General features: G+C 44.2%; 1 protein-coding gene across 1 annotated transcript; it reads right to left on the bottom strand.

Moving 5' to 3' along the window:
* Positions 1 to 2,950: 2,950 nt before the first annotated feature.
* IER5 (immediate early response 5) lies at positions 2,951 to 7,388 on the bottom strand. The gene has a single exon (XM_043963424.1). It carries the CDS (start codon positions 7,164 to 7,166, stop codon positions 6,210 to 6,212), a length of 957 nt encoding a protein of 318 aa, XP_043819359.1. The 5' UTR covers positions 7,167 to 7,388; the 3' UTR covers positions 2,951 to 6,209.
* Between the last annotated feature and the right edge of the window lie 14,570 nt (positions 7,389 to 21,958).

The raw sequence follows: 21,958 nt of genomic DNA, 5'->3' as shown, positions 1-21,958 counted from the left end.
ATTCCAGAGAGGAATGACTTTGCCCCAGAGCCTATTCACGATTAAGATAACCATTCTGAGACTAGGCTGGTAGAGTTAGTCCTCCCAATCATTCTAACCCCTCTGATAATTACTGGGAAAACCCAAGTGGGATGAAAATTCAAAAACGGTCTTTGAATAAGGCATTTGAATAAATATATATCCCTATATATATTTATATATACACACACAACTGGATCTACTGACATGTTTGTTTCCCTTTTGATGGGGACTTGGCTCTTCTGTAAACTAAATTATCAAAAAAAAAAACCCTTTAAAAGAAAAAGGAAGTTGCTGCCAATTAGTATTGTCAAAGTCCATGTTACTGTTAGGCCCACCTATCCTTCTATCTCCTCCAAAGCCCTAAACAAAGTACGGTCAAACAAGTTTAAAAAAGAATTGAATCCAACAAACTCTAAAGGACTGACTTTTATTATTTCGATGAGAAACCATACCCTTATTCTCATAATCTCTTCAAAAAACATTTCCAGAATCCAGTTCAGGGGCAGCTAGGTGGTGCAGTGGATAGAGCACCAGCCCTGGAGTCAGGAGTACCTGAGTTCAAATCCAGCCTCAGACACTTAAGACTTACTAGCTGTGTGACCCTGGGCAAGTCACTTAACCCCAATTGCCTCACCAAAAAAAGAAAGAAAAGTACATTAAGTAATTAAGTTCACAAGAGTGCATATTAAGTGGGCTATTGAATTGTTTTCGACCAGCTCTTAATCCAGGAGTCTACAAATTGGGCCCGAAGTTCTTTCCTCACCAAATATGATTATTAGAAGTTAAATGAAGTTTGAGATGAAATTTAGAAACACTAAATTCCAACATTTAGCAGTTCCCCCCCAAAAAAACCCAAAACCCTTTTCTCCTCAATTTAGTTAGTCATCTCTGGCTTACTTTCCCCTTAAATCTCCCAGTTACTAATCACCTTCCCGTTTTAAGCAGCAAGATGTGCCAAAACAGGGTCAAGGAGCAAGAGGCCAACCACCTCTACCTTCCCCTCAGATGCAGGTGATGAGATAGCCCAGGCCCTCTGACCAAAATTCCCAAGACTAGTGTCCCTCTGGCCATTTCCAGGGTGACCTCCATGGCCATTGCTCATGGGGGCAAGCTTGAGAAGGGGACCGGTGTCCCCACCAACACCAACTGTTGACCAACAGCAGAGGGTAGGTAAGCCCAGTTTACTTTGGGCCACAAGCTGTGTTTCCAGCCAGCCCCTAAATGACCAACCTTTGTGCATTTAGACCTCTCCTCTCTTTGAAGCTGCCAGTTACCGGAGGAAAAAAAAACAAAAAGTTTTGCTATCCACGTCCTTGCTACCATCAAATGGCTCAGCATCGGAAACAGGTATGATTTTATCAATGGAACTGACACTAATGAAAACATATGACCATTCTGCCACCACACCCTAAGAACCACCAGACCATTTCATCTGACTTGCCCCTCCCCCCAATTTCCCATTTGCTTTCTCCTTGGAATGTATATTTGTATCCTCAGCATTGAGCACAGTGCTTTATACATAGCAAGGGCTTAATACTTGCTTTTCATTATATATTTGTTCCTGCCAACTTTACCATTCTGGACCCCAGTTCCCCAATACCTGACAACTCTGTTATCCCCTCACTTGACTAGAAATAACAAGAGGGCAACGACTCTGTGGTTTATTTAAACTTTGTACTTGATGCTTACTAGCCCGGAAACCCTGGGCAAGTCACTTAACCCTCATTGCCTCGACAAAATAAATAAATATTTAAACTTTGTATCTCCCTTTGCCTTAGCACGGTACACTATTATTAATTTTTTTTTTAAGTGAGGCAACTGGGGTTAAGTGACTTGCCCAGGGTCACACAGCTAGTAAGTGTTAAGTGTCTGAGGCCGCATTTGAACTCACGTCCTCCTGACTCCACTGTGCCATCTAGCTGCCCCCACAGTACACTATTATTAATGGCTCAACTGTCCCATTAAATTGAGAAAGCCAACATTTTCTAAGAGGGCAATGAAAGAGAACCAAATACTTAAAAGTATACATAGTATAAAATGACTTCTGATGAGAGGCCATCAAGTCTCCCAGGAAATTCAGGAAAAATAGGCTCAATGGTGGAGTAGTTTCTGGTCATATCTAACTGTAGAATATCCTAGCTTTGAGGAGGTCATCATAGGCTATCAATAATATTCACTTGAAAAACATACTATGCCACGGCATAACCATGTTGTCTATTTTGCTCTTCCTTATCCTCTGAAAGTGAACACAAGAGATCTGTGCACTTGGTGTGTTCTCATTTCTGCTGCTTATTCCTCATCTGTGCAGAGATCCGTTTGATACAATCTGGAAAGCAACCAGGTTGGCAAAAAGAGAAGTAAAATAGCAGCCAAAAATATGCTCACAGAATAAGGACTGATTACTTCCAAGTGTCATCAGTAACAACTCACTTCTATAGCATTTAAAGGTGGTTGTGTGTTTTTGTTGTTGTTAAGTGCTTTCCTTGAAACAATTCTGTCAGGTCACTATTTTTATGAAACAGACCTGAGAGTCCATTGAAGCAGAGAACCGCTCTAAGTGCACATCTGCACTTTCTCTGCCGTTTGGAAACTCAGGGGCGTTGCCTACTCACTGAGATGGTAAGGAGACTTGTCCAGGAACACACAATCAGAATTTGGCAGAGGCAAGCCCTTCCACCTGTCTTTCTGACTTTGGGGCTGGTTCTCTTAGGCATAGCTGCCTCTCCAATCTCAGGAATGCAAACATTGAAATCCTCACATTTTATAGCTTAAGAAATACTTGCCCAGAATCACACAACTAGTGAGCAGAGGAGCTGGGGCTAAAATCAAAGCCTAGTTCTCTTTCCTTTACATCAGGCTTGAAACGAAGTAGAATCGGTTTTAAATACACCAAAACTCCTTCCCCCACCCCCAACAAGTTCATTAACACTTTAAAAATCCAACATACTTGGTTTATTGGCAGAGATCTTATTTTTGAACAAAGAAGCCAATATATTCCATTACCATTACAAAGTTAGGACTAAATATTTAAAGGTGCCAATATACTTTCCAAGTTCTCATCCTAATTGATAATATGGTAATCACAAGGAGAATTAGAGTGGGAATTTATGTCTTTTGAACAATCACCCTAAAAATAGCAACTGTTAACCCCTTTCAAATATAAACATGCACTTAAGTGAAAGTGGCCCCAGGTGAATAGATTCACTTTCTTACAATTAGGAATATTTATAATATTGTCACCAGATGTTAAACATCTAAATAATATTTTGAAACGTGTAATAGTTTGGGGTGTGATTTCTCAGGTCTTGGTAAATTTTAGGAAAAGTCTTATCTTAAAAAGAACATTTAATCCTGTAAAAAAAATTGAGATGTGACAAAACAGGTTAACATTTTAAAACTCTCATGCTAAAGATACATAATAGCAGAAACACTGAAAACACTGTGTAGTTTGATCAATATCATGGACCAAGTCAGAGGATCTGAATTGAAATCATCTGAAGCTTGCTCACTGCCTGTATTGTCCTTGGACCAGTCACTGCCACCCCACCTTCACCTCCTTTGGGCCTTAGCTTCTCTAGACCCTTCTAGGTCTAGAAATATCATCTCATTATCATCATCAGTCTACCACCTTGAGTTGTTTTTAATTTTCTCAGTTTTCCCTGCTACCTTCTAGAACCCATTCAGAATCCTGGGGTCTACTCATTTCAATTCATAAAATTATAATTTACTATAAATCTCTATGGCATAGTATATGGCAAAACAAGTGTTTTGCAATTAAAGACTTTCATTATCAATCTACTCCTCTTTCTCCACTTACTCAGCCATCCTAGTTCAGGCCCTCATCCCCTTTCACCTGGATTATTTTTATAGCCTCTTAATTGGTCTCCTTGTATCCAGTTTCTCCCTCCTCCACCTAGCTGACAGACTGATATTCCCCAAGCAGAAGCTTGATCATGTCATTACCCTGCTCAAGAAGGTACAGTGACTCCCCCTCTTAACTCTGGAATCAAATGCAAACCCTTCTGTTGGGCTCTTAAAAGCTCTTCACAATTTGGCTCCATCCTAGCTTTTCTAGTTTAGTCTCTAGACTGGGTCCAACCAAACTGGCTTGCTTGTTGTTCCATTTCTAACATCCCATCTACCTTTTTGCAAACATCTCCTCTCCACACCCCCCCCCCACACACACAGAATGCATCACCTCCTTACAAGACTCAGCTTGGGTCCCATCCCAATTCTCTTATCCATAGCAAACTACTCTGTGTATAATTTTGGGATAGACATTTTTTCCTCAATTAGAATGTAAACTTTTTGAGGGCAAAAGTAGGGAGGAGGGGGTTCGTTGCATTTTTTTCTCCAATACCTAACACATAGTGGGTGCTTGTTGAAAATGACATTCTTCAAAGCTGGATTTTACTGTTATAGACAAAAAGTTCACTTACATGAAGCAGTTAACTTTAGTTTTAGTCAGGAGACAATTGTTTTTGGTTGTCATCACTTGTGTTAACCACATGACCCAAATACTGATGTCACCAATTGGCATTTAAAGTAAATCAGGAAGTCAATCTACTAGTAGTAAGTAAACTTCCTACAACTTGCTTACCAGTTTCAATGCCCACCTCTCATCTGTGTATCCCTTGATTTTTTTTGACATCTCTACAAAACTCATCCCCAATTTTTTTTTCTCACCTTAAGATAAGTGGGTCATCTTGAGTGACCTTCCTCGTATTCCCAGAGGAGAGAAAAGATTTCAATCTCCTGATGAACTGAGGTTTCCAACATTGGCATGACTAAACAGTTTTTAAACTTTTTTTAAAAGTTAATTTAGACATGGCAAATGATTGTCAACTAATTCTCAGGAGCTACATTATAATTGGCTGTATAGTTTTTCCATAAACCTATTTATTCCACTTCAAAGTACTGGTAAAGACATTTTGGTGGAAAGGATAAAAAGATGCTAATGAGAAATCCTACAGCCAAAGGACTGATATCTCTCTCCTTCAGATTGGGTTATGGAAAACTTCAAAGAATGAAAGAAAACTAGTGCAACCTACACTGGTGTTTCTCATCTATTTAATAGCAGCCCCACTTTAGGCTATTCCTGTTTTGGGTCATAAACGCATTTTGTTTCATAAAGAATGGGCAGTAAACGATACCCCTATAGTCTGTGGAAGGTTGATTATTAAGAACCATATGCTTTTTCTTGCTCAGCCAGGTAGGACCCCTTCTCCTCCCAATCCCAAAGTAGGTAATTACAAAAAAGGACACGGTGAAGTTGCTTCAAAATATTTAATACGTGTTAGACACGTAAAGTTACATTTTATACAAAAAAATGTCAATACACGAAGAAAATACTGTACAAAAACTCTACAAGTTCCCCCAGCCTTTATACAACAAAGACGGGAGTAATCAAATCTACTAAGCCATAAGGCCTTTCCATTAGGGCATCTGTAAACTTTTTCATTAAACACTTTTTAAAAGCACTGTTTAATTCTGACCTAGAGCTTTTAAAAATATATATTTTTTTAATATATATTTCCTTATAAACTCAGTTCTTCTAAGCTTGATCTCTTCTAAGAAGCTTATCAAGCTTGCTTATTGGGGGTGGGAGGGTGCTGAGGGAGAAGGGGGAGATGATGGAGTTGGTCAAGAAGAAAATTTCTCTCCCACCCCCAGAATTAGCTCTAGGCTAAACAGACGGGGGACGCAGGAAGCCCGAGCCCCAGGCTGGCCCCTCTCCCCTGGGGAGGCCGAAGAGGAAGGTGTCGGGCGGGGTGTGCGGAGTGTGTAAAAAGTCCCTTCCTCCCCCACGAGTGCTGGGCCTCCCCCAGCCGGGGACCGGGGGCCGGGCGGCTTCCTTCTCGACGCCGGCGGAGGAAAGTCCCAGCTCCGCAGCCTTCCCCCTCCCCCTCCCCCCCCCAGTCTCAAGCCCCAAACAAGACCCTGTGACAAAAAAGCCTTACTTCAACAATAAACTTACAAAAAACAGCTTTATAACACAAGCCCCCCGTGTGTCTGGGGGGCCGGGCGGAGGTGGCAGAGTCCCGCTCGTGGCCCGGCCCCCGGACAGGTCCCGCTGTCCAGCCGGCTCGGGAGGGGGTCGCGTCGGGCCGGGGGCGGAGCCGCGCGGGGGCGGGGGGCGGGGGCCTGGCAGCGCCGCGTCCGCCCCCTCCCCCGCCGGCCCCGGGCGATCAGAAGGCCACGATGGCAGTGCTCCAGGGGTTGAGGTTTCTTAACACCGGCTTATCGCAGTACATCGGCCCGGGCTCCGCCGCTTCCGGACCGCGCGGCGGCGACGGCGGCGGTGGCGGCTGCTGCTGCTCCTCCTCCTCGCCGTCCTCGTCCTCCCGGCCGCCCCCAGGGCTTTTACGCAAGAGTCCGGAGAAGCTGGAACCGAAGATGGTAATGAGATTGGCCACGTTACCGGTCTCCATCTCCTCCTCCTCGCCCGGCTGCTCCTCCGAGTCCCTGCGGGGTTTCTTCACCGGGGAGCCGCCCGAAGCCAGGCACCCCGCGGGGCCGCCCCCAGCCCCTGAGGCGCTCCTTTTCCGAGGGCAGACGGGCGGCGGCGGCGGAGCCCCTTCGTCCGAGCGCGGGCGGCAGCCGCAGTCGGCCCGCGGGACGCCGTGGGGAGAGCAGCAGAGGCGGCGACAGCAGCAGTGCCGCGCCCGCGGCGGCCCCTCCGGGGCGCCTTCCCTCCCACCGCCGCCGCCGCCGCCTCTCTCCGCCTCCGCCGCCTCCACGCGGCGCCTCGGGGTTTCGGGCACCGCCTCGGCTCTCGGCGGCGGCAATCCCTCGGGTGGACGCTTTCCGAGCGCCAGGGGCAGGGCGGGCGGCTCGGGTCCGGCCAGGGCGGCGCCGGCGGGCTCAGGGTCCTGCTCCATGCTGCTGTCCTTCGGAAGCGGCTCTCCCCAGCCCGGGGCCGGCTCCCCGGGAAGCTGCTGCTGCGGCGGCGGCTGCTGCGGAGGTCCCCCTGCCCCAGGGCCACCCAGACAGGGGTCGCTCAGGTAGACCTGGCGGGCACTGCGGAGCACCAAGGACACCAGCAGGTTCTTGTGCAGTTTGATGCCGCCGCGCTGAACCCTCGAGTTGTAGATCTTGCCCAGGGAGATGCTGACGATCCGGTGAGCCTCCAGCTTGAACTCCATCCTCCCTCGTTCCGGCGCCTCCCGCAGCTCTCAGGCGTCTGACTCACGGGGGGGCTACCCTCTGGTCCGGTCTACGGCGAGGGTGTGGGGGCGGAGGCGGAGACGCGGCAGCTCCTCCCTCTGCCCAAAGCGACTGAACAAACAACCAGGACAACGGCGACGCGAGCTCTGACCCCCTTTCTCACGGCCACGACCGACGACACCGCAGCTTAGCAACCAGTCCCGCCGCTAACTGAGAGCAGACGGGCGACCCGGCGGCCTTATATAGCTCTCTCGCGCCAGCCAATCAGGAGACACTAGCGACCGTTCCGACCGGTTCGGGGAGAGCTCGTGCGCCCATCTGAGCCAATCAGAGGCCAAGGACGGGAGACAGGGCAGATTCGAACGTTAGTCCCGCGGAGCCCTCTCTTAAAGGGGGAAACAGCGTGGAAGAGGAAGCGGTTCTCGAGGGGGGGGGAGGGGAATGAGAAGGCAAAGTCCCCAAGGTGTCACCTCTCTGGGAGCTCGGGCGTTCTCGGAGGAGGCGGGGGAAAGCCAGCGCCAGCCCAGCCCTTTGTTTGCCTGTTCGTACGCTTGGGAGTGTGTTCAGGTGTGTACTGGACACGGTTGGATTTCCAAAGCCAAAGCCGGCGCTCCTAACGGTGGTTCCCCAGCCGCTGCCACCCCCACTCACCCCCCAAAAACCCCAGCAATATGTAAGTGTCCTTCAAAGAGACATGGGGGGAGGCCAACTGGGTCACTAAAAAGAGCATTGGAGGCAGAGAAGCCTGAGTTCGAATCCTGACTCTTTGGCTGTCATTTAAACCTCCCTGGACCTTGGTTTCCTCTCCTGCAACAGAGTGGGGAAGGCACGCAGGACTAGGGTCCTTTCCAACTCTCGGGGCAGGGCTAGGACTCGCTTCCTGACGGTGCCCCTCCCCCCACACTGTACCCGGGACCCACACCCTTTCCCTCTCCCTCCACCCTTTTCCCCTCCCCCCATCCCCGCCTCCTCCGGCAGTCATTCCATTTTAAGGGACGGCTTAAGTCGGTTTTGTAGCTGATCCGAGGCGTGGGAACACAACTCCGCACTCTTATTCATTGTCCCCTTACCTGCCAGACCCTAGCACCTGTCTAGGTACAAGCACCTAGTCCCTGGGAACTTGGGTAAATCCCGACCAACTTCTGCGTCTCCCTGGGTAAATAAAGGGGAGGCCTCCCGCAAAGTTCTCATCAGCTGCTTGTCGCCTAGTGGGGTCCCGCACCGAGGCTGTTAGTGCTTGGTCTACGGTGCTTATTGTCACGGCAATTCTGCACAAAGTACAGCAAAACCTCAGCGTGGAGGAGCCGCTCTTAGTGCCGAGGAGTCTTGCTCTGCTAGTGTGGGTCATTGCAGTTTGATGTGTCACAAGACCAAAATACTTCGGGGTCATTTGCCAGTCCTAGAATTTTCTGAACAGCAAATCTCTTCCGGATTCTACACCTAAATGACATCATCGCTGTATGTACTAGAGAATGTCCTCAGCTGGGACATCTGGGTTCTAGTTGCACTTGCATGTGCTCGTAGGCAAATCGCTTCACTGCGACTGGATTTTGCTTTTTTTAAATTTTATTTTAAGTGGAGCTATTTAAATAGCTTCCATATATGTAGGTAGGGGAAGGTGTTAAGTTCATGAATGTAAAGTGTTTTGAGCTGTTTGAAACACAAACACGGATGTCATTTCAAGATACAAATATGCCTTTGCTTAAGAAAAACCACAACACAGAAATCCAAACTTAGAAAACAGTTAAATGAAGGAGCAATTACTTTCCTTCCAAAAGCATAATATTCCCACGGTTCCTCTTTAAATAGCAACTCCCCAAAGTGCATTCAAAAGATAATTTTGAGATTTTCTTTACGCAAAACATTTCAGAAACACACATAGAGCTCATGAGATTTAATATTTGAAAGGGTCACAGGTAGTAAATAATGGAGCTGGAATCCAATTCCTTTGCCTCCAGATCTCCATTATCTGCTTAATAAGACAAGATACATCTTTATTTTATTCTTCTTTTCAATTATAATAATGATTTGAGTTGAACACATCCTTATCTGTAAAATGAGATTGCATTAGATTACCTCCAAGGTAATCCCTACCAGGTTTTTTGTTTGTTTGTTTGGGGGGGGGGGGTTGGTGAGGTAATTGGGGTTAAGTGACTTGCCCAGGGTCACACAGCTAGTAAGTGTTAAGTGTCTGAGGCCTGATTTGAACTCAGGTCCTCCCGACTCCAGAGCCGGTGCTCTAACCACTGCGCCAACTAGCTGGCCCCCTCCCTACCCGTTCTAAATCCGGGATCCCATTAATAAGGCACCTAGTGGATAAATCCCTTACAGCGGTAGGGTTTAACGGGCCAGAATTGAACAGAGGTAGTTCTTGGATTTCAATAATCAATAAACATTTAAGTTCCTATAAGGTACCAGGCATTGTGGTGCTAAATCCTGGGAATGCGAAATTTGAAAAAGAAAGACAATTTCTGCCCTCGAGGAGTTTACAATCTAATGGGGGGGTGGGGGGAAGACGGCCTACACTCCAAAGAAAAGGGGGTGGGGCTGGAGTTGGAGAAGCCTAAAGAAGTACAAAATGAGTGCTGCTGGGTGAGAAATGCATAGATGTCTGAGATTTCATACAAAAGGGTAACAGGAAGAATGTTGAATTTCATGTCCCAGGTGCTGGATTTGAATCCAGCTGCAACACTTGTAGCCTATCACTTAATTATTTGGATCTGTTTCCTCATCTATAATATTGAGGGAGGGGAGTCGTGGGGGAGAAGGCTTTCACTGCTCTATATAGTTTTAGAATGTTTAAAGAAAAATTAATACTATTTTAAAATAAGTATTCTTGGGGCAGCTAGGTGGTGCAGTGGCTAGAACACTGGCCCTGGAGTCAGGAGGGCCTGAGTTTAACACTTACTAGCTGTGTGACCCTGGGCAAGTCACTTAACCCCCCAATTGCCTCACCAAAAAAATAAATAAAATAAAATAAGTATTCCTTCCCTTCTGAGGAAAATCGACTTTATAGACCTTTTTTTTTTTTAAATGATGTGCAAGGGGGCCAGCTAGGTGGCAGTGGATAAAGCACCGGCCCTGGATCCAGGAGGAGCCGCGGAGTTCAAATCGGACTTCTGACACTTGACACTATAAGCTGTGTGACCCCGGGCAAGTCACTTAACCCTCATTGCCCCGCAAAATAAATAAATAAATAAAATGACGTGCAAGAAAGGTTTGTGGGAAAGAAATATCTCTAAGAGAAATTAACAGCTTGGGGGAGGGGGGGGGGGCAATGAGGGTTAAGTGACTTGCCCAGGGTCACACAGCTAGTAAGTGTCACACAGCTAATAGGTGTCGAATGTCTGAGGCCACATTTGAACTCAGGTCCTCCTGAATCCAGGGCTGGTACTTTATCCACTGCACCACCCAGCTACCCCCAAACTCAGCTTTTTAAAAATATCCTCTCTCTCTCACCTTCAAATCCCCCTTTTATGAATCACTTTTTCCAGTGCTACCCACATCTTTAAAATGTGTAATCTTTTTTCTCTGCTGACTGCTCTGCTACTGAAGGATTCCTTCCCTTCAAACAGTATTTATAAAGCCAGGCTAACTCAAGGTTTCTAGGAGGACCCCAAACTCTTTCCTTTCTTAAACTACTCACAAATTTTCTTCAGTCTCCACTTCCCTTTTTAAACTATAAACAATTATGTCTAAGCTGTTTCCTACTTTCAGTTACTTTGTAAAGGTGCCACAGGTTGCTTCTTTCTGTCAGACATTTGCCCTTTCTTCATCATGTTGGAAGAATGTCCCTCAGTAAAGGAGCATTGTTCTAAATAGTTAAAAAGGAGGACGTTATGATATTCCTGAAACCAAGGTCCAAGAAACCAAATGAGAAGCATGATACTAGATGAATACATAGAACAAATAAAACCTGTCACCAGTGATTAGGAGATGGCTGAACAAATTCAACGTGCATGCAATGGAGCAGTCATTGCTCCATAAGGAATGGCTGATATGAACGTTTCAGAAAACATGGGAAGAGATGCAGCAAGCCATAATGAATATTGGGCTGGCTTTAAATCCTGCCTCAGTCACCTTTGTTAGCTGTTTGACCATGGTTAAGTCATTTATTTGTTGTTGCTGTTGTTTGGTCATGTCTAACTCTACAGGATCCCATGGGCAAAGTCCATGGAGTTTTCTTGGCAAAGATACTGGAGTGGTTTACCATTTCTTCTCCAGTGTGTCCCCATTTTATAGATGAGGAACTGAGGCAAATAGGGCTTAAGTGACTTTCTCAGGGTCACACAGCTAGCAAAAATCTGAGGCTGAATTTGAATTCAGGTCTTCCTGACTCCAGGCCCTTGTGCCCTATCCACTACACTACCCATCTGCCCCAAGTCATTTAACTTCTCTGTAAAATTCAGGGTGATGATAATATCTGTCTCACAGGGTGTTTGTGAGCCTCAACCAACATAATGTAGGTAAAGTGCTTTGCAAACCTGAAAGAGACCTAAAAATATCAGCTATTATTTTTGTATGAAATGATGCATAATAAAGTAAAGCCCAAAAAACAACATATGCAATGACTACAACAATACAAATAAAGACAGCCTTGAAAAGGCAACAAGACTCAGGTCAAATTAAAATGAAAATATTGACTGATAACAAGCTCTAAAGTTAAAGCATCCACGTCACCCCTTTCTGAACTACAAAAATAGAAAGTGACATGTACTATAATCACAGTAACTCTATTAGCTGGTTTTACTTTAGTGTTTTTTGAGATGATGGACTTTGTCAAAGTATTACTTTAGGGGCAGCTAGGTGGCGCTGTGCATAGAGCACTGGCTCTGGATTCAGGAGGTCCTGAGTTTGAATCCAGCCTCAGACACTTGACACTTACTAGCTGTGTGACCCTGGGCAAGTCACTTAACCCCCATTGCCCCGCTAAAAAAAAAAAGAGAAAGGATTACTTTGGACATTTTAGAAAGTGTTAGTTTTGTCAAATCAAAATTTATCAATTAAAATATTTTTTGTTGTTTTGTTTTTGTTTTGTTTTTGGTGGGCAGTAGGGGTTAAGTGACTTGCCCAGGGTCACATTTTTTAAAAAGAACAATTAGTCGTATGGTGTAGTGTGGCCTAGGATTATGAAATTGAAAAATAAACAATTAGTTTAGACTGTGGGAACAGGGACTGTATTTTTTTTTCCTTTTATTCCCAGTGCTTAGAACATTGCTTCCCCCCTGAGTAGGTGCTTAAATGATTGTTAATTGTCTGACAAATTTACATTTTTTCCTATGAGGTACTGACAGAGAGAAAAAAAATCACCCTTGTTTTATTAATTAAATGTACAGATATGCGAAATAAGTAGCTAGATGGCACAGAGAGAGCTCCTTGTCTGGAATCAAGAAAACCTGAGTTTTTATCTGGTCTCGGACTCTTACTAGCTGTGTGACCCTGGGCAAGTCACTTAACCCTGTTTGCCTCAGTTTCTTCATCTGTAAAATGAACCAGAGAAGGAAATGGGAAACCACTCAAGTATCTTTGCCAAGAAAATCCCAACTGAGGTCACAAAGAGACATAACTGAACAACGACAACAATTTATGGAAATATCCCCTTGGCTCCAGCCCTGTGGTCATCTGTGTGACATGCAAATCTCTCTTAATTTTAATATGTAATTAAATTTGTTTTCTTAGAGGATGTATGAGATTATGTAAACAAGATGACAGCATAAGAGCACAATGTTTGATAAATCCTAGGATATCAACTCCTGGGTTAGTACTGCTGTTATTTGCTTAAAAAACTCCTGGGAAAACGTTGTGATCCTGCTTAAATGACTTGCTGAGGCATCACACGGTTAGGGAATAAGGCCAAATTTGTGTGTCTTGGGTTATGGACAGTGGTCTTGACTCTTGTCTTGCCACTGGACTCAGATGACTAGGAAGGAGAGAGTGAGGCTGAACACAGCTCTGCCTCACTTAAATCCAACTCACTCAGAAGCCCATCTTTCATGATGTCATTGGTCCTCTTTGAGAATGAAGGATGAACAAAAATATGAGAGTATGATTCTGTTTTAACTTCTTTCAACTTTTATGGCCTAAGAGGATACATGAGATTGCTATATGTCTAAAATTATTTCCCTATCTCTGATGTAATTTTAGATGATTTAAGCTTTGTTAGAACCTTCCTAGGGATTCTGGGCTATTTTTTCAGAGTTCTGTACTTAAACCTGCACTTAAACATAATAAAACTTAGGTTTTAACTTCTGGAATCTCTATGTTATGATAGTGTTCTTAGGCTGCAGTTACCTATCACATGAACTCAGTGGGAAGATTTTTCCAGTAACACCTAGGTATGACTTTCTTCCTCAACTAGACAGTTAATTCCTTAAATGACCCTTCATTGTTCTTTGTATCCCCCATAGCACCTGGAAAAAATAGTTGTTTCCTCATAAAATCGAAATCTTCATTCTTTCATTAATTGTTAACGAATCAGAGTTGATTGCCATCCTCAGCAAAACCTAATCTTACAAGGGCATGTAAGCCATGAACCACCATGATTGTCTTTGGCATTAAAGAGTACCACTGACCTCTTTTATTAATAAAATGCTATCATTATTAATAAAACAATTAATTACCCAGAAATTATGTCTCAAACTTTTAAAATGTCACAAATGAATACAAATGTATTCCAACCATGCCATAGCCTTTTAAGGGATTATAAAATAGACATTTCTTCCTGGATGTATGGTACATTTTGCCTTCTTTTCAAAACCTATTTGTGAACCTTTTTATTAAAAAAAATAGTAATTGCTGCCTGTTCATTTCCAATTAAACATTTATTGAGTGCCAATGATGTGGTAAGTGCTTCACTGAATATTAGCACCTCATTAAGAAGCAGCCTATAAATCTTTTTTATCACTACCAAATTCTTCCCTCTCCCAATTCTAAATAATGTGGCTATTATAAACAAATTTAATTCACTATACAAGTTGTTTTTGTTCAGCACAACCTATCTAAATAAGCAGTATAAACTAAGTGGATGTAAAATTCTGTCCTCATTACTTCAATCCATATACACAAAAGCAATAACATCTTGAACTTGGTATTTCCTTAAGTGATCTAACTATTCTTCAATTGCAAAAGATATTCCTACCTACAAATATATACTCTGAACACTGGTTCTTAGGACTATTGTCCAGATTCCAGTATTTATAGGACAATTTGAAGTCTTATGAAATGAAGTGACCAGGATATACCTATTTTGATTGTACCTACCTTCCAGGCTTTTGAGGATAAAATAAGATAATATTTGTCAGGCATTTTGCAACCCTTAAAGTGCTATGTGAATGCTAATTATTATTATTATTATTTTAATTTCATCAATCATTATTGCCTCACAAAAAGTTTCAGACTTTGTCAGACAAAGGTTCTAAATCTGGCTCTACCTTTATTGGACTTTTATCTTTGGGCAAGAGACTTTTTCCCCCCTGGAGCAATGAGTTGTCAAGTGACTTGCCCGAGGTCACACAGCTAGTAAGTGGCAAGTGTCTGAGGTCGTATTTGAACTCAGGTCCTCCTGACTCCAGGGCCGGTGCTTTATCCACTGCGCCACCTAGCAGCCCCCAGAAAGAGACTTTTAGTTTAAATTTTCTCAACCTCAGTTTCCTCATCCTTCAAATGGTAATAATGAACCTTGCCTGGGGCTGCTAGGTGTCAAAGTGGATAAAGCACTGGCCCTGGAGTCAGGAGGACCTGAGTTCAAATCCAACCTCAAACACTTAACACTAGCTGTGTGACCCTGGGCAAGTCACTTAATCCCAATTGCCTCACTAAAAAATTAATTAATGAATTTAAAAAATAAACCTTGCCTTACCTTACAGGATTGTTGTGAGGATCTGTTGAGATTATGGCTCATTAAAAAAAAAAGATTGAAAACATGATTAGAATTTTGATGACCTGTGACCCAGCTGATGGTCCTTTCCAAACCTAATTCAGAGTCTGTTTTGTGAGAGCTTCCTCTTCTCATCTTACATCACTCAAACATCTTCCCCCACTATCTTCTCTTTCACCTCTGCTTCTCATGAAGAGAGAGCCCTTCTCTTTCCAAGGCAAACCCTTCTACATGCATCTTTGATCTCATTCCTTCCAGTTTGTCCAGTAGATTGCCTCTTTTAAGCATCCCCAATCTCTAATCTTCAATCTTTCCTATGTACTGTCTTCTTCTCTTCACCCACACACATATTCATTCTCAAAGAATCCTCAACTTGATCTGTTCATACCTGCTAGCTATATCTCCTTGCTTTCTTGGCTAAACTCTTGAGAAAACTGTCTATATAACCAGTGTCTCTACCTCTTCTCCTCTCAGTCAGTTGTAAACCCTCTGTAGTATGTTTTCCAATGAAATCATTCAGCTGAATCTGCTCTCTCCAAAGTCACCAATGACCTATTTTTTTTTTGTGAGGCATTTGGGATTAAGTAACTTGCCCAGGGTCACATAGCTAGTAATTGTTAAGTGTCAGAGGCCAGATTTGAACTCAAGTCCTTCTGAATCCAGGGCTGGTGCTCTATCCACTGTGCCACCTAGCTGCCCCCACCAATGACCTTTTAATGGACAAATTTAATAATGGCCATTTCCTAATCCTCATCCTTTTTTAAAGTGAGGCAATTGGGGTTAAGTGACTTGCCCAGGGTCACACAGCTAGTAAGTGTTAAGTGTCTGAGGCCAGATTTGAACTCAGGTACTCCTGACTCCAGGGCCGGTGCTCTATCCACTTCGCCACCTAGCCGCCAATCCTCATCCTTCTTAACCTCTCTGAAGCCTTCCATAATGTCGATCATCCTCTTTTGTATATTCTCTCTCCTCTAGGGTTTTGGTTTTGGTTTTATGGGGTTTTTTTTTTTTGGTGGGGCAATGAGGGTTAAGTGATTTGCCCAGGGTCACACAGCTAGTGTCAAGTGTCTGAGACTGGATTTGAACTCAAGTCCTCCTGACTCCAGGGCCAGTGCTTTATCCACTGCTCCACCTAGCTGCCCCCTCCTCTAGGTTTTTGTAACAATTCTTTCTCCTGCTTCTCCTTCTCCTTGTCTGATCAATCCTTCACAGTCTCCTTTGCTGACTCATCCAGATGTTGCCCAAAGGAAGCCCTCAAGGCTCTGTCCTGGGCCCTCTGCTCCATGTTCTCTTGATTGATGATCTCATCAGTTCCCAATGGATTCAGTTATCAACACTATACAGATGATTCCAAGATCTATACTCTTCAGCCCTCCAGTCTCATAACAGCAACTGACTCTTGGTCATCTCAAACTTGGATGTTCCACAGGCATCTCAAACTCAACTTGTCTAAAACAGAACTTCCCCTTTCCCCCAATTGCCTCCTTCTTCTCAACTTCCCTATTAGTGTCAAGGGAATTCCCATCCTCCCAGTCTCCTCGACTTGAAACCTAAATGTCACCTCCAATTCCTTTCCTGCTGCACATAACCAATCTGTTGCCAAGTCTTCTTTTTTTCTATTTTCACAATTACCCCCTTCCCTCCATTCACACAACTACTACCCTGGTACAGTCTCTCCTCACCTGAAACTTGTTCTTGGGGGAAGGAACCACTTGGCTTTTGTTTTTGTCTTTTCCTTTTATCTCCAGCCCTTAGCAGAGTTTCTGAAACATACTAAGCATTTAATAAACTCTTGTTGATTGATGGAGACCTACAGTCTACTATATTCCTGTATTCCAAGCTTTTCATTGCCTGTTACAGCCCTTGAGAACTTCAGGGTGACCTTCAAAGAATTACAGGAGGTATATTAATCTTCATCAAAAGGAGGGGGCAGCTAGGTGACACAATGGATAGAGCACCAGCCCTGGAGTCAGGAGTACCTGAGTTCAAATCTGGCCTCAGACACTTAACACTTACTAGCTGTGTGACCCTGGGCAAGTCACTTAACCCCAATTGCCACACTTTAAAAAAAAGTGTAAAGGAAGGAAAAAAAGTGTAAAGTACCCCTTATTGTCAGTGTAGTGAATTCCCTCCTCAACTGTGAGTATGAAGCTTCCTTAATGATGTAAGAGCAAGCCCTACCGAGTTACCTGGGGCACATACATGATTTGTCCAGGTTCCTGCAACAAGTAAGCTATCAGAGTCAGAACTCGAACCCAGGCAGGTCTTCTGCATTCCAGGCTTAGCCCTCCAGCCCCCTAAACCTAGCCACCTCATCATTGTTTTTCCAAAAGTAAAGTCTTTATCTTTCATTTCTTTGGGCCAGATTCACAGATTCCTATATTGGAAGGTAGGTATTCCTTAATGAAAGAAATCAAAATGTCAGAACAAGACTTTCCCCCACCTCGAGGAAAGAATTGGTTAAAAGAAGAAAATATGTCTTATAGAAAAAAAAAAAGCTTGGTGGCATTGCCCTTTTAAGAAGGCTAATATTTTGGTTCCTACTTCCCCCCCCCCCCCTCACTCTCTCGGTCTCTCTTTCATTCCCAGGCTGATGTAATGCCTTAGTAAGTTTGAGACAGAGTCACATGGTGGCCTCTGAGGTCAGAGTCCCGGGAAGCTTTCGGTCTGGTTTTCTTTATGTTTGATCTTGAGTTTGTCGGAGCTGTGTGTCACGACCAACGTGCTGATTATGAGTGTGCCTTATGTAGGATTTTGAATGCGCTCACCGTGGGGTCTCTTTGGCTCCTAGACAGCGGCTTCTTTTATTTAATGGTCAGCCAATACTACAGGTTGCTACCAACGTGCCTTGTGGCTGGGAGGCTGGGGAGAACACCCTGAGTTCTCACCCCGTGCTTTGTTGAGGGAAGCGCAGTGTTTGGCTCGGTGGGTGTTTTCAGGCTCTTATTTTACTGGCCAGAGGTTGTGTTCATTAGAGGTTTTATGAAGCTTGCAAATGAGCTCCTGACGGCCCTTTGGATCTCTGGTCAGGGTCTGTTGGCTTCTGTGTCTGTTGTGTACAACGGATTGGGCAGAAGGTCTGTATACATTAAGAACGGGAGGAGGAGGCAGGGTCTTACAAACCTGTCCTTGGTTTTGGTTTTGGTTTTTTGTTTGTTTTCGGGGGGGGGGGTAGTGGGAAGGCAGCTCCTTGCCCTTAGCGGAGAAGAGAGAGAGCCCGGGATAGGATACTACTCGATGTTCTTCTTTTTTTTCCTACTGATCTAACTGGTCTGGAAAAGCTTGACAAACAATTAACAATCCTCCCTCTCAGCTGCTGTTTCCCAAAATAAAGCAGAGGCATCTAGGGTGGGCGGGGTGCTGGGAGGGAGGTGGCCTCTTTGGAGTAGCCTGAATCATCTGTAAAACCTCCATCTGGATCTCCCCAGGCGAAGCGGGGTGGGATGGGGGGGGGGGAAGGGGGGGGATCGGAGAGGAATCCCAGGAGATCAAATTAGCAGGAAGACCTGGGCCCACCTGGAAGGCAACTAGAGAATTGCCTGTAAAGACAGGAAACAGCTTGTGTTCAAAAATAGTAATTCTTTTTTTAAATCAGCATGTTGTTGTGTAGGGATGCTGGTTGGGGTTTTCTTTCCCTCTGGCTTTAGCGAATAAGTCACTCGGCTAGGCTCCCCCAGGGAGCTAGGAAAGTCTTCAGGCATCATCTTCAGTTCCTTCACCCCCTCCCCATCTTCGCAAGAGGTGTTACGACACACTCCTCCTTACACATTTAGTTCTGGGGTCAGAAATTGTTCAGCATCAGATCCTGAGGAATTGCTTCTCTTTTCCTATTCTCCTGCCTTTCCCTCTCTCCTCTTCCCCGTTTCTTCTCTATTCTTTCTTTCTTTTCTTTTCTTTTTTTTTTTTAGTGAGGCGATTGGGGTTAAGTGACTTGCCCAGGGTCACAGCTAGTAAGTGTTAAGTGTCTGAGCCGGATTTGAACCCAGGTACTCCTGACTCCAGGGCCGGTGCTCTATCCACTGCGCCACCTAGCTGCACCCTTTCTTTTTTTCTTAAACAGTAAGGCTCCCTTTTCGCCTAAGTGTCCCAACTGGATCTGTACAGTTCAAAAGGCTGTGCTTATCGGAGTGGATGTGAGAGGGGAGGCAATAAAGGGGTGGGAAATCCCTAAACTCAATTGCTTGGTTTTCTTTACAGAAGGTTAAAGGGCAAGGTGCAAATGCTAAACAAACAAAGGGAATGTAGTGGTTGCAAAGCTTTAGCTGCGGGGAGCAGGAGATTCAGGAAGAGCTAGACCAAGTGACAAAACCAAATTCTATTACACTATAAAGTAGCTCCAGTCAAATCGCTATTGAATCTGACCATAAAAAAGTTGTTTGTCTAAATATACTGCAGAAGGAAACAAAATTTCCTTCTCAGAAAAAGCCTTGACCCATGAATCATCTTTTATTTCTATCATTCTCAACTGATATTGGCTTAAAAGCATTGATTCCAAGATGGGGGAGGGCTGCCATAGAGAAACAAGCTGGAAAAATCAAAGAGCTTTTTTTTTTTTCCCCTTCTTGTGTTCTAGAATGTAGCCTCCTCACAGAAATTATGGCATATCATGGCAGAAAATGCATGTTTTGTTGCAGGGCATCTCAGCTAATTCACATATTTTTTGCTGACCGAACCTTGCTTTGTGGTGCTTTGTTCAAGTCAGGAGGACCTGAGTTCAAATGTGACATCAGATGCAGACTAGTTGTCTGACACTGGGCAAGTCACTTAACCTTGATTGCCTAAAAAAACCAAACCAAACAAACAAAAAAAACCCATGCATTTTGTTTATGATATGCTAGCATTCTAGGATGGACATTAAGAGATACATCGGCAAGTTTTAAAATGTACTTACTTCTGCTTTATAATTAAGTTAAATAAATGAATGAATAAACAAACAAATAAATAAATGGCGTCCCAAAAGTCTTAGTGCAGTTTAAAGCTATTAAAGTTTATTCTGACACCAGAGGGGCAGAATAGTGGGAAAAAAAAATGCTAGCCTTTGAGGCAGGAAGTCAGTCAATTAACAAAATTTCATAACAAAAATTCATTAAGCCTTATTATATGCTAAGCCCAGTGCTAAGCCCTGGGTATACCCCCCTAATGACATGTAAAAGGGGAGGAGAAATGTTGGGGGACATGGTTGAAAAATCTGGAGAGAAATGGCCCTTCACCAAGATGGAAGAACTTGTTGGTGGGTGGAGGGGCCAGGAGGAAGACTTCTCTCAGATCTCTATCTGAGATCCTCTGTCAGCATCAACAACCTATTTAACTGTCTAGCATCCTTTCTCTGTAAAATGGGTAGAATAGCTGAAACTACATTCAGGATTGTTGAGAGGCTTTAAAGGAAAGTCTGTGTAAAGCATTTCTTCTTTCTTTTTTTTTTGTGTGGGTCAATGGGAGTTAAGTGACTTGCCCAGAGTCACACAGCTAGTAAGTGTGAAGTGTCTGAGGCTGGATTTGAACTCAGGTCCTCCTGAATCCAGGGCCGGTGCTTTATCCACTGGGCCACCTAGCTGTCCCCTAAAGCATTTCTTAAATCATACCCTAATTCACACTAAAAAATGCCACTCTTCTTCCCCAAAGAAGCCTTGTCCTTTCCATTTATGTATTTCTCCCACTTGTCTGATCTTGAAACCTTCTCTCCCTTGACTTCCAGATTTAGTTCCAAGATCTTACATTGAAAAGAACATTGGAGGGGCAGCTAGGTGGAGCAGTGGATAGAGCACAGGCCCTGGATTCAGGAGGACCTGAGTTCAATCAGTTAAATCCAAGCCAGCATTTTTTTGTTTTGTTTTGTTTGTGCGGCACTGAGGGTTAAGTGACTTGCCCAGGGTCACACAGCTAGTAAGTGTCAAGTGTCTGAGGCCAGATTTTAACTCAGGTCCTCCTGAATCCAGGGCTGGTACTTTATCCACTGGGCCACCTAGCTGCTCCCCAATCAGCATTTATAAAGTGCCTACTATATACAAGACAAAAAGTTGTTCTGTATTTTTTAAAAATCACATTGGCTAGAATCATCACGTGAGATTCCTGGATCAAAAGTCCTCGGTACAGCAAGGTCTTAGCTGATATAAAGATGGAATAAAGATTTATGTGTGTGCCCAAAACACTTCTTCCCTGCTTAGATGCCCTGTGGTTTATGTGGGAATCTTCACAGTTCTTTGCTTCCCTGGTAAGCACAACAATAAGAGCAACCAGTATTTCACCCGCAGCAGCTGTTCTGAAAACGTTTACTTTGAATCAACAAAGGATGTGATTTCGTACCCTAAACCCCCCCCCAAATGGTTGGGGGGTGGGGGATGAAAGATTGACTGACCTATTTTGTGAAAGGAAGCACAGTATGGCCACAAGTCCACTGACTCAGTGGGGAAACCACTTTGGTTGCAGGCCTGGCTCTGCCCTCCACCCAGCTGTGGCTAATCATTTAACGTCTGTGAATCTCCATTTAGTGGTGATGAGGTTGGCACTAGACTCCTCTCAAACCCTACAATTCTATATCAAGGGGAATTGGAAAGACTTTCAGTAGCTGAGCATTTATTTGCCAAATTAGAGGAGGCAGCAAAATCCCTGAGGGAAATGGGAGTGTCTCCCAAGGCATTCTCCCTGGCAGTTTATGTTTGAAATGACAAGCACCAGAAGCACAGAGATTTTAGCCCAATAATGGAGTAAAGTGGTAACTGTTTTATCTAGTCTCCTGGTCAAGGGAAATCTGATTAGCTCTTTATTTGGCATGATATGGATAGAAATCAATCAATTAGTCTTGGCCTAGGTAACCTTCGAGGCCCCATCCATCTTGGAAACTGTGACCCATTGCCTAACAAGGGGAAACCACATCTTCCTATGAATCCAGGCTGA

Source organism: Dromiciops gliroides, chromosome 4 (assembly GCF_019393635.1).
Source record: "Dromiciops gliroides isolate mDroGli1 chromosome 4, mDroGli1.pri, whole genome shotgun sequence".
Taxonomy (NCBI): domain Eukaryota; kingdom Metazoa; phylum Chordata; class Mammalia; order Microbiotheria; family Microbiotheriidae; genus Dromiciops; species Dromiciops gliroides.
The sequence above is the reverse complement of the archived record's forward strand: the minus strand, read 5'-3'. Positions and strand labels throughout refer to the sequence as shown.